This window comes from Bos javanicus, chromosome 7, assembly GCF_032452875.1.
Source record: "Bos javanicus breed banteng chromosome 7, ARS-OSU_banteng_1.0, whole genome shotgun sequence".
NCBI classification, from domain to species: Eukaryota; Metazoa; Chordata; class Mammalia; order Artiodactyla; family Bovidae; genus Bos; species Bos javanicus.
In genome coordinates this window covers 7,484,328-7,497,990 of record NC_083874.1, presented here as the reverse complement: position 1 = coordinate 7,497,990, position 13,663 = coordinate 7,484,328, and the positions used below count along the sequence as shown (strand labels likewise).

At 42.7% G+C, this 13,663-nt stretch overlaps 1 protein-coding gene across 3 annotated transcripts in view; it reads left to right on the top strand.

Moving 5' to 3' along the window:
* Positions 1-13,663, top strand: part of LOC133250471 (prostaglandin E2 omega-hydroxylase CYP4F21-like) — a 67,630-nt gene that overhangs the window by 22,267 nt on the left and 31,700 nt on the right. For all 3 annotated transcript variants that reach the window (XM_061421760.1, XM_061421763.1, XM_061421761.1), the window contains exons 6-9: positions 2,609-2,730; positions 3,512-3,782; positions 4,678-4,744; positions 5,122-5,251. In XM_061421760.1, coding sequence (XP_061277744.1) covers positions 2,609-2,730; positions 3,512-3,782; positions 4,678-4,744; positions 5,122-5,251 — 590 coding nt within the window. The remainder of the gene's footprint in view (positions 1-2,608; positions 2,731-3,511; positions 3,783-4,677; positions 4,745-5,121; positions 5,252-13,663) is intronic.

Genomic DNA, 13,663 nt, shown 5'->3' with positions numbered 1-13,663 from the left:
CCACCAGGGACGCAAATTCCGTATATATATATATATATATATATATATATATAACAAAATATTTGTTTTTCTCTTGGCCAATATAAAACTTACTTCACTCGGTGTAACAAGCTCTAGATTCATCCACCTCAGTACGACTGATTCACATTTGTTCCTTTTGATGGCTAAGTAAATTGTACCTATGTACCTACGTACAACAACTTCTTCATCCATTCATCTGTCAATGGGCATCTAGGTTGTTTCCATATCCTGGCTATTGTAAATAGTGCAGCAATGAACATTAGGGTATATGTGACTTTTTGAACTATGATTTTCTCAAGATAATTGCTTAGTATTCCTGGTTTTTAAAGAAATCTCCATACTGCTCTCCACAGTGGCTTGTATCAATTTATAGTCACACCGATAGTGCAAGAGGGTTTCCTTTTCTCCACATACTCTCCAGCATTTATTGCTTGAGACTTTTCGATGATGGAAGTTCTAAATGGGGTGAGGTAATACCTCACTTTAGTTTTGATTTGCATTTCTCTAACAATGAGCAAGACTGAGCACCTTTTTTGTGTGTTTATTGGCCACCTGTATGTCTTTGGAGAAATTTCTCTTGAGGGCCTCTGCCCATTTTTTGATTGTCTTGTTTGTTTTTCTGATTTTGAGCTGCATCGGCTGCTTGTATATTTTGGAGATTAATCCTTTGTCAGTTTCTTTATTTGCAATTATTTTCTGCCATTCTGAGGGTTGTGTTTTCACATTATTCCAGATGGACCTAATTGATATCTACAGGAAAACCCTTCCAAGAGCAACAGAATACATTTTTTTTGTCCTCAAGTGCACATGTGACCCAGGATAGATCACATCTTGGGTCACAAATCAAGCCTTGGTAAATTTAAGAAAATTGAAATTGTATCAAGCATTTTTTTCTGACCCCTATGCTATGTGGTTAGGTATCAATTATAGGAAAAAACTGCAAAAAACACAAACACAATTTAAAAATACCCAAAAACCAATGACACTGAAAACATGACAACTCGAAATCTATGGGATGCAGCAAAAATAGTTCTAAGAAGTGCTTTTCAAGCCTACCTCAAAAAACAAGAAAAATATCAAATAAACAACCTAACATTACACCTAAGGCAAATAGAAAGGAAGAACAACAAACCCCCAAAGTTAGTGGAAGGAAAGAAATCAGAGAGATTGGAGCTGAAATAAAAAAGAAATGAAGAAAAAAGTACCAAAGAGCAACAAAATTAAGGTGTTTCTTTGAGAAGATAAATAAATTGATAAACCATTAGCCAGACTTCTCAGGAAAGAAGAGGGAAGACTCAAATTGATAAAATTAGAATTGAAAAAGAAGTTACAACAGACAATGCAGAAATGCAATGCCTTTTCGGGTCTTGGTTTGGGGTACCCTGAAAGTCAAAGTCACTCAGTTGTGCCCGACTCTTTGTGACCCCATGGACTATACAGTCCATGGAATTCTCTAGGGCAGAATACTGGAGTGGGTAGCCTTTTCCTTCTCCAGGGGATCTTCCCAACCCAGGTCTGCCACACTGCAGGCAGATTCTTTACCAGCTGAGCCACAAGGGAAGCCCAAGAATACAGTAGTTGGTAGCCTATCCCTTCTCCAGTGGATCTTCCCGACTCAGGAATCGAACTGGGGTCTCCTGCATTGCAGGTGGATTCTTTACCAAGTGAACTATCAGGGAAGCCTATGGGGCACACTAGTAATCATTTTTCTTAGGTTATTGGCCAAAGCAGGTCCAAGGTCAACTCAGAATCAAAGGATGGTGAAATAAGCTCCACACCCTATTATAATCTACTTAAAAATCACATTGCAAAGGGTTTGAAGATTTTGCGAAGTGCTTGGGATTTTTCTATACTTGCAAATGGACAAGTGAGCTTGTTACTGTTTCATGGATTCTGCCATTAGACATGAGAGTCCTGAGTCACAGACAAAGGATAATTTATTACTCTTGGCTCAGTAAATGGCATATGCTTCCTGTTGGTTTGTATTCTTCTTCCAAATAATCAAATTCTATGAGGATGACACAGGTGCCTGCTCGTGTAGTATGTTGTATTACAGTGGGTAAAACTACTAGGTTTAGGGACTCTATGACTTTTAGAACTAGAAGCAAGCCTGATATTTTCCCAGGAGGACACATTACCTCACTCCTCAAGGTTGTTTACTACAAACACAACTCTGAGAAATGGCCCAGGTAAAGAACATCAGGGTCTTCCAATTTTTTTAGTATACCAAGCAAGAATATGCAGGGATACTCAAGGCCCATGGAGGACCTTGGCCTTTCTCAACATAGGGGACAGTTTCCAAATCAGCTTTTAACAATGAAGATGATGAAAGCAAGACTTATTGAGCATTGGATTAATGTCACAAATTGATAAAGAATATACAGAGAGCAGGAGGCTGAGTCAGGATTTAAATCCAGGTCTCTTGACTTCCAGCAATGAGAACTTCACGTTCTACAAGTAACAGCTTACACTTCCACTCAAGCCTGATGCTCCCTGGGGATGGTCCTGGAACCAAGAGGCAAGGTCTTAGGGTAGTCCACCCAGGTGGTTGTGAAGGGGCCCCAGCTCTGTCTCCTTCTCTGACCAGGCCAAGTGGGAGCACCTGATCACAGAGGGCCACACCCATCTGGACATGTTTGAACACATCAGCCTCCTGACCCTGGACAGTCTGCAGAAATGTGTCTTCAGTTTTGACAGCAATTGCCAAGAGTGAGTTTCATCGCTGGGCCTGGGAACAGGAGTCATAGACTCAAGGAAATAGATGGGGGAGGGAGGACTGAGCAGGGCAATTGGAAGGGCCTTCCTGGAGGACGTGGCTCAGAGACGGACAACCCAGGACAGGAAATGCAAAGAGAAGGAGCTATCCTTCCAGGTAGGTAGAATCCTTTGATAAATGCAAGGAGGGTAGGATGAGAAAAGTATGCGCAACTGTGAGGAGACACCACGAAAAAAAGGTTGGAGGAATGAGAAGGTAATATCTTAAGGGAATTCTGAAGTCAGGCTAAGAAGATATGAACTTTATTTGAGGTTTCCTGGAAGCTATGGAAGGTGTTTGAGCACATGAAGGTCTTGGTTAAAGTTGAGCTTGGACATCCGACTCAAGAGAATCCAATAGTCATTTAGATACTGGATGCTGTTGACACTGGATGTAAGGAGACTAAGGAAGGGGCTAGGCCATTCACCAGCTGGGAAAGGATAAGGGCTGAGACAAGTGGACAGTATGGAGAAGGAGAAGGGGGAGATACTGGGTGAGAGAGAAAGGAGAGAAGCATGGTATCTAAGCTGTGCTCTGGGTGCCTGGGGCATGGAGGCAGCTCACTGAGATAGGATGTGGGTTGAGAAGAGTCTGAAGAGTCACATCTTCTGGCTCATCCCCACGCTGTATCTATGGGTTATTTGTTCTTGGAGCCTCAATTCCTGAAGGGAGGTAGATCCTAGCTTCTGGGCTTCAGGTTTTAAGTTGTTGCCTCCCTTATGCTCTCTTCCTCAGGAAGCCCAGTGAATATATCGCCGCGATCTTGGAGCTTAGTGCGCTTGTGTCAAAAAGAAACCAACAACTCTTCCTGTATATGGACTTCCTGTACTATCTCACCTCAGACGGGCAGCGCTTCCGCAATGCCTGCCGCCTAGTGCACGACTTCACAGATGCCGTCATTCAGGAGCGGCGCCGCACTCTCCCCAAGGAGAATATTGATGACTTCCTCAAGGCCAAGGCGAAGACCAAGACTTTGGACTTCATTGATGTGCTTCTGCTGACCAAGGTGAGTTCCTCCGGGATGTGAGTTCGAGAGGTAGAAAGGACTTTGATCTGATCAAATAATTTGAATGGGATGCAGAGGGTCCTGGGGAGCCGTGGAAGGTGCTTGTAGAAGGGAGGGATGGGTCAGGGATGTTTTAGAGATGATCATTTGCAGTATAGCCTGTACGGGACTGCTGAGTCTGAAACTGTGAAGGCCCTGTGATTTGATTCTAATGCAAACTGATAAGTCAGTCTACCACTGCGATAGGCTCTACATGTAGGTACAGAATCTATCTATCTATCTATATATATATACAGAATCCTGGAGCAGAGCAGCACATTTATTTCTCATGGCCATAATAGTAGCCTGAGTAGAATTGTAGCTCTGGGTCCCCATTCCCAAATGCCTATTAGGGCACCATGATGCTTTTTTTTGTATATCAGCCATGCTTGGATCTCAGTACAAGTACCTCTAGATTTTGACGTTTGGAACTTATACAGGGCAATTGATACATCAGCCCCTTTATCCCTATGGAGAGAGGGAGAGAGGGACTGGAAGAAAGATTATTCTGGAGCTTAAACAAATACTCTGGTGAGAAGGCAAATTCTAAAGGTTCTATAGTTTATAACCCAGGTTGTAACCCAGATTGCCAGAAACTTTTTGCAGAAATCCCCTGTCATGTATAAACATGAAAATATTTACAGATCACTGATTCCTCTCACCAGGGACAACACAGTAGAGAAAAATGTTAAGGAGGAGGCCTATGGAATATGGCCTCTAGTTACAGGCTGAGCAAAGGATTTCTAGGGCTTCAGGTTGGGATTGGGTTCTTATATGCAGTTTTACAGATTGTTTCACATTAGACTCAGGGGCCCTCAGAACTAATGTGATTCTGGGGATCTTTCTTTCTCTGCAGGATGAGGATGGGAAGGGATTGTCAGATGAAGATATCCGGGCTGAAGCTGACACCTTCATGTTTGAGGGTGAGGGTCCCAGTTTGGGGCTAGAGGAAGGGAGGGAACTTGCTGAATTGACCCTGGACTACCCCATCCCTCCCCATGGGCCTTAATGCAAGGGAGCTGTCCATGCTCTAGTACTGAAGTAACCCAGAGACCCAAGCGGTTCTGGATGCCCCTCAGGCCATGATGCCACAGCCAGTGGCCTCTCCTGAGTCCTACACAGCCTTGCAAAACACACAGAATACAGGAAAGGGCAGAGTCTCTCTATCCCAGGGACTTGGTGTGTGGATCCTGGGCTACCTCATCCCTACCAATACCCCCATGGTCCTTACTGTGAGGGTGCTGTTCACCTTTGGTGCTGAAGTAGCCCAGAGACCCAAGTCTTTCTGGATGCTACTCAGGCCATGATACCACAGCCAGTGGTCTCTCCTGGATCCTGTACAACCTTGCAAAGCACCCAGAATACCAGGAGCGCTGCCGGCAAGAAGTGCAAGATCTTTTGAGGGACCGTGAGTCTAAAGAGATTGAATGGTGAGTTCAAGACCTCATGGCCTTTTTTTGAATCCCTCTCCTTGGCTCTGCTCCCTGGTTGGGGAAGAGAGAAAATCCTTTTGTCGATTCTTTCACTTAGTGGGAATAGGAACAGAACGCAGAGGCAAGATCTAGTACTCAGCATGTATAGCAAGGCAAGCTGGCTCTTGGGACAAAAATTTGGATTCTGAGATAATTTGCAACAATGTTTGAGGACAGATGATGACACTTGGCACATATTCAGTAAGTGAACTTCCCCTCCACTCCCTTAATTTTCTCTCTGAAATCACATGTTTTCAAACATCTTCACTCTGTGTTTCCTCATTTCCTTTCCCCTCTAGTTCCTCATATTATTTAGTCCAGGATTCAGAAGGATCATTGAGGGAATAAGGTATTCAACTCTTGTCCAGGGACACCCCCATCTTTCTCCACCCAGTCCCCATTTAGTAAACACTGCCACCCTGCCTCCCTATCCCCAGTTCTATACCATCTCCAATTCCTTCCAGCTTCTTTGTTGTCCTGGAGATTCAGGAAGGTCCCAGACGCCCCCAGTCTTTGCCTTCCAGGAGCTCCCAGCCTGGTGGAGGCATAGTTTCAAGTCAGGACACTTCCAGTGTACATGGGCAGGCCTGGAGTTTAGGCTAAGAGGGACAAAATCGAGGGTGGAAAAAAGTGCCTCAGATGAGACCCTGAGTATTGGTGAGTAGAGTAGATATTTGGGTGCATTTGAGATATAATTAGGTCAGGAAGACAGCAGGGAATAAATTAAGAACTAGGAGGAAAGGAGAAGAGAGAGAGAAAGGAAGGATGGAGAGAGGTGGTTGTTGTGAATATATAATTGACCTGTGGGAAGCATAATATTAATACACAGTATCCCAGAGCTTGAAGTGGATATCCATTTTTGGATATCCATGTAATCTCCAGGCTTTTAATGGAGCCTAAAATTTTAGCATGAAGATCATACTCAGATCAGATCAGATCAGATCAGTTGCTCAGTCATGTCCGATTCTTTGCTACCCCATGAATCGCAGCACGCCAGGCCTCCCTGTCCATCACCAACTCCCGGAGTTCACTCAGACTCACATCCATCGAGTCAGTGATGCCATCCAGACATCTCATCCTCTGTCGTCCCCTTCTCCTCCTGCCCCCAATCCCTCCCAGCATCAGAGTCTTTTCCAATGAGTCAACTCTTCGCATGAGGTGGCCAGAGTACTGGAGTTTCAGCTTTAGTATCATTCCTTCCAAAGAAATCCCAGGGCTGATCTCCTTCAGAATGGACTGGTTGGATCTCCTTGCAGTCCAAGGGACTCTCAAGAGTCTTCTCCAACACCACAGTTCAAAAGCATCAATTCTTTGGCGCTCAGCCTTCTTCACAGTCCAACTCTCACATCCATACATGACCACAGGAAAAACCATAGCCTTGACTAGACGAACCTTTGTTGGCAAAGTAATGTCTCTGCTTTTCAATATGCTGTCTAGGTTGGTCATAACTTTCCTTCCAAGGAGTAAGCATCTTTTAATTTCATGGCTGCAGTCACCATCTGTAGTGATTTTGGAGCACAGAAAAATAAAGTCTGACACTGTTTCCACTGTTTCCCCATCTATTTCCCATGAAGTGATGGGACCAGATGCCATGATCTTCGTTTTCTGAATGTTGAGCTTTAAGCCAATTTTTTCACTCTCCACTTTCACTTTCATCAAGAGGCTTTTGAGTTCCTCTTCACTTTCTGCTATAAGGGTGGTGTCATCTGCATACCTGAGGTTATTGATATTTCTCCCAGCAATCTTGATTCCAGTTTGTGCTTCTTCCAGTCCAGCGTTTCTCCTGATGTACTCTGCATATAAGTTAAATAAACAGGGTGACAATATACAGCCTTGACGAACTCCTTTTCCTATTTGGAACCAGTCTGTTGTTCCATGTCCAGTTCTAACTGTTGCTTCCTGACCTGCATACAGATTTCTCAAGAGGGAGATCAGGTGGTGTGGTATTCCCATCTCTTTCAGAATTTTCCACAGTTTATTGTGATCCACACAGTCAAAGGCTTTGGCATAGTCAATAAAGCAGAAATCTGTGTTTTTCTGGAACTCTCTTGCTTTTTCCATGATCCAGTGGATGTTGTCAATTTGATCTCTGGTTCCTCTGCCTTTTCTAAAACCAGCTTGAACATCAGGAAGTTCACGGTTCACATATCGCTGAAGCCTGGCTTGGAGAATTTTGAGCATTACTTTACTAGCGTGTGAGATGAGTGCAATTATGCAGTAGTTTGAGCATTCTTTGGCATTGCCTTTCTTTGGGATTGGAATGAAAACTGACCTTTTCCAGTCCTGTGGCCACTGCTGAGTTTTCCAAATTTGCTGGCATATTGAGTGCAGCACTTTCACAGCATCATCTTTCAGGATGTGGAATAGCTCAACTGGAATTCCATCACCTCCACTAGCTTTGTTCGTAGTGATGCTTTCTAAGGCCCACTTGACTTCACGTTCCAGGATGTCTGGCTCTAGGTCAGTGATCACACCATCGTGATTATCTGGGTCGTGAAGATCTTTTTTGTAGAGTTCTTCTGTGTATTCTTGCCATCTCTTCTTAATATCTTCTGCTTCTGTTAGGTCCATACCATTTCTGTCCTTTATCGAGCCCATCTTTGCATGAAATGTTCCTTTGAGAATGATACCACTCTAATGGCAGAAAGCAAAGAGGAACTAAAGAACCTCTTGATGAAGGTGAAAGAGGAGAGTGAAAAATCTGGCTTAAAACTAAATATTAAAAAAGCTAAGATCATGGCATTCAGTCCCATCACTTTCTGCCAAATAGATGGGGAAAATGTGGAAGCAGTGACAGATTTCCTCTTCTTGGGTTCCTAAATCCCTGTGGATGGTGACTGCAGGCATGATATTGCAAGACAATTGCTTCTTGGCAGGAAAGCTATGACAAACCTAGACAGCATGTTGAGTTGCAAAGCAAAGACATTACTTTGCTAACAAAGGTATGTATAGTCAAGGCTATGGTTTTTCCAGTAGTAAAGTTGTGCAAATTAGATGATAAAGAAGAAAAAGTGCTGAAAAATTGATGTTTTCCAACTGTGCTGCTGGAGAAGACCCTTGAGAGTCTCTCGGATGGCAAGGATATGAAACTAGTCAATCCTAAAGGAAATAACCCTAAATACTCGTTGACTCATGCTGAAGCTGAAGCTCCAATACTTTGACTACCTGATGCAATGAGCTGATTCATTGGAAAAGACACTGATGCTGGGGAAGATTGAAGAAGAGGGCAACAGAGAATGAGATGGCTGGGTGGCATCACTGATGCAATGGACATGAACTTTGGCAAACTCAGGGAGATGATGAGGGACAGGGAAGTCTGGCATGCTTGTAGTCCATGGGTTGTGAAGAATTGGACATGGCTTGGTAAGTGAACAACAACAAACAATAGATACACATGCATTCATGTAAGATGTGGGTGTAGTTAGACGCTTTTTATACAACACATAAGGCTTGGTGACTCCACAGACTGCCGGGGTCCAGCCCTGGCTGATCCAGGGAGTTCGAAGCGGGGACGGCGTTGGTGAGGATCAGGATACAATAGCTTCAATTAGATATTAATTAGAGATGTAAAGAGTAATATAATGAGGATAGCTCAGCAGGAAAGTTCAGTGGAGAAAAGAGGCTGAGTAGCTTGGTTTACACAGGAGACCAATAAAACTTCAAGACAAGAAGTTTGCACCACTTACGTAGGCCGCAGGCGTCCTTCCGTTCTCACGAAGGAGAGGAGACACTGAGGCCTCCCCGGTCAGATCTTAGAATCCCAGGCATAATTAGTAAGCATGGCGGGCTCCGCACTCCAGATGGAGACTCAGCCAGAGTTTGAGAGAGAGAGCGACATGGGGAGACCAGTCTTTCAAGGAACTGATCCCAATTTTTTATTTTCCATGGTCTACTTTTATACACTGAGATGTTATGCAAAAGTCACACGGGGTCAGCAGTCCTGACTTTTATCAAAGTCAGGTGCTTCATACAAATGTATAGAGAGGTCTTAGGGATGTTACATCATCTTCTGGCCAGGGGACCTGCTGACAATTTACGACCCTCTCCTTGTGACAGCGGTCAGTCAACTAGGACACTTATTTCTCCAGGGGTGATTATTCTTAAAACAGACGCCACCCAAATAAAGTTACATTCCTATAGGGTGAGGGTGTAGTGGGTTTTAATTAAGTAAAGAATTTACTTAGCCTAAGGTATAATGTGATTAATATCAAAGGTTAATACTTATTTCTTCTATATACTCATTAATGTGTGTAAGGGCAGGGGATGTGGAGACTTAGCAACAAACATTGGCTCAACAAATGAAAAACCTTTCACCAATACAATTTCTAATCAGCCCACTATACTTATACTAATGGTTTTCTAACTTTTCTAAGGAACCTGTTTTTAGAAGGTTTAAAGCATCTCGTGCCTCTCATGGTTGGGAGGCTGTGAGCAATCAGAGAACCTTCAGAGGAGTTTGTAGGTTAAAACACTCTTGTCACGCCCAGGAGTTTTTATTAACTGGAGCACTAAGTTAACTCCTTCTCCGAAAGAGGTGGTGGGGGACAGCCCTGCATAAAGTCAGAGGTGTAGGTGAGAGCACAAAGTAGCAAAGTAGGCAGGCTCTGGTTATGGGGGTAGATGCTCGAGGATTTCCAGGGGGACTCCTGAGGTTCCATCCTGCCTTTGTGTATGTCGAGCCTCCTTCCTCATGACCTTTGCCACGGGTGGAGTGCCTCACGCTGGCCCCCAACAACAGACACTGATGCTTTTGGTCCTATTAACAGAGATAGACCACTGGAAGCAAGAAGATGATGACACTTCAGCTCCCCAAGGTAAAGACCAAATTTCATCCTCACACCAGTCTTATGGATTAGGAAGATTAACTCATTTGCTCAAGGTCACTCAGTTGATGAGTGGTTGGAGTGGGGGTAAATTTGGTCAGCTTGTCTTCAGAAGTCATGCCTTGTCTTCGAAGGGAGTGATTTTTCAAGGTCTATCTCAGCCCTAGCTGCATCAGATCACCTGGAGAATCCCTGTAGGTTTACTAGATGAGAACCTTTGATGACTGATGCCTAAATCTTTAAATGTAATATTTTGACATGAAATACATCCACTCACGTAAAAAATGTACAGGGAAAAAATTGGTTCTCCATATGTCCTTGGTTTTCCCAGTTTTTTCATCTTTTAAAATATTTTTTATTTATCATTTCATATATATTTATGCAAATAATATATATGCTTAGCTACCCTCTGCTTCATCTTAAAATGGTATGTAAACTTATAAAATACAAATAGCAAAGTTTTCTGTACTTGGTGTACAGCCTTGAGTTTTGACAAATTCCTAGAGTAGTGTAACCATCACTGCTGTTGGTAAACAAAAGCCTTTCACCTCACCCCCTGAGAAACACTGATCTATTCTCTATCCCTAGAGTCTGGCTTCTTTCACTTAGCAATGTATTTACGATTCACCCATGTGGCATGTATCAATGCTTTGTTTCTTTTTATTGCAAGGTAACATTCCATAGTAAGGATGGGCCATGTTTTCTTTATCAGTTGGAGGACATGGGCATTGTTTTCAGCTTTCTGCTGTTATGAATAAAGCTACTATGAACATTCTTATACATGTGTTCATTGGACTTGGAGTGGGATACTAGGTCTTAACAAATGTGCATGTGTAACATTAGAAGACACAATAAAACAATTTCCAAACTGTGCCATTTAAAATTCTTAAATAAATAAAAATTCTCAGGACTTCCCTGGTTAAGTCCTGTGGTTAAGTGCTTAAGACTTCATGTTCTAATTAAGGGGGTGTGGGTTCAATCCCAGGTTGGGTAGATAAGATCCCACATGCCTTGCAGCCAAAAAACCAAAACATTAAAGGTAAAAAGAAAATTGTAAGAAATTCAATAAAGTCTTTAAAGATAAATAAGATCCCCAGCTTTATTGAGATATGATTAACACGTAATACTGCATCAGTTTGAGGTGTACAACATAGTTGACTTGATACACTCATAACTTAGGAAACCATGATCACTATAGTATTAGGTTACCACCTCATCTCATAGTTGCCATTTTTTTTTCCTATGGTGAGAACATTTAAGATCTACTCTCTAGGCAGCATTCAAGTGTGTGATGCAGTACTGTTAGCTCTAATCACCATACTGTATATTAGATCCTCAACTTGTTAATTTTATAACAACCATTTGACCAACATCTCCCATTTCTCCCATTGCTATATCTCATGATAACCACCACTGTATTCCTTTTCTTTTGAGTTTGTCATTTTTTGGATTCCACATATAAGTGATATCATACAGTAGAGTTTTCATCAATGTCTGTGTCAGGCATTGGTTCTAGGACTCCCTACAGACACCAAAATCTTGAGATGCTCAAATCCTTCATTGAAAATGGTGTCCTATTTGCATGTAACCTATTCATCTTCTCCTGTTTGGTTTAAATCATCTCTAGATTACTATAAACCCTAATACAATGTAAATGCTATGTAAATAGTTGCTGGTGAGCAGCAAATTTAAGATTTGTTTCTTGGATTTTTCCATTGTGAATATTTTTTATTACGATTAATTGAATCTGAGGATACAAATCTGGAAACAGGGCCATCTACATCTTTCTTTCTCTAAATTATTTCACTTAGCATAATGCTTTCAAGGTCTATCCTCCTTGTCACAAATGGGCAGGTTTTCCTTCTGAATAATGCTCCATTGTATATATACACGGAGAAGGCAATGGCACCTCACTCCAGCACTCTTGCCTGGAAAATCCCATGGACGGAGGAGCCTGGTGGGCCGCAGTCCATGGGGTTGCTAAGAGTCGGACAAAACTCAGCGACTTCACTTTCACTTTTCACTTTCATGCATTGGAGAAGGAAATGGCAACCCACTCCAGTGTTCTTGCCTGGAGAATCCCAGGGATGGGGGAGCCTCGTGGCTGCCATCTTTGGGGTCGCACAGAGTCGGACACAACTGAAGCAACTTAGCAGCAGCAGTATATATACACACATCTTCTTCATCTACTGGTGGACAGTTAGATTGTTTCCATATCTTAGAATTGCAAATAATGCTGCAGTGAACATGAGAGTGTAGATCAGATTTCAATTTTGCTGGAGTGTATGTCAGTTTTAGGTTTTCTTGAGTGGTTCAGCAGTAAATAATCTGCCTGCAGTGCAGGAGACCTGGGTACAATACCTGGGTTAGGAAGATCCCCTAGAGGAAGGCATGAAAATACAGTCCAGTACTAGAAGAGAATTCCATGGACAGAGAAGCCTGGAAGGTCACACAGAATTGGACACAACTAAGCAGCAGCAGCATGTTAGTTTTAAAAATTTGAGGACTTTCCATACTGTTTTCCATTGATGTCCGTATCATTTAAAATTTCTGTCTTTGGTGGGGGGTGGCCCCAAGATGGCAGAGGAATAGGATGGGGAGACCACTTTCTCCCCCACAAATTCATCGAAAGAACATTTGAGTGCTGAGCAAATTCCACAAAACAACTTCTGAATGCCAGCAGAAGACGTCAGGCACCCAGAAAGGCAGCCCACTGTCTTCAAAAGAGATGGAGATGTCTTGAGGCCAATGTAAGAACAAGACTGAAAACCAGAGGCAGGAGGCTTAAGTCCAAAAACCTGAGAACACCAGAGAACTCCTGACTCCAGGGAACATTAATCAATAAAAGATCATCAAAAGCCTCCATACCTACACTGACACCAAACACCACCCAAGAGCCAACAAGTTCCAGAGCAAGACATACCACACAAATTCTCCAGCAACACAGGAACAAAGCCCTGAGCCTTAATATACAGGCTGCCCAAAGTCACACCAAACCCATCGACATCTCAAAACTCACTACTGGACACTTCATTGCACTTCAGAGAGAAGCAATCCAGCTCCACCTACCAGAACACTGACACAAGCTTCCCTAACCAGGAAACCTTGACAAGCCACCTGTCCAACCCCACCCACAGTGAGGAACCTCCACAATAAAGAGGAACCACAAACTTCAAGAATACGGAAAGGCCACCCCAAACCCAGAAATATAAACAAGATGAAAAGGCAGAGAAATACCCAGCAGGTAAAGGAACAGGATGAATGCCCACCAAACCAAACAAAAGAGGAAGAGATAGGGAATCTACCTGATAAAGAATTCCAAATAATGATAGTGAAAATGATCCAAAATCTTGAAAACAAAATGGAGTTACAAATAAATAGCCTGTAGACAAGGACTGAGGAGATGCAAGAAAGGTTTAACAAGAACCCAGAAGAAATTAAAAAGAGTCAATATATAATGAATAATGCAACAAATGAGATAAAAAAACACTCTGGAGGAAACCAATGGTAGAATAATGAAGGCAAAAGATAGGATAAGTGAGGTAGA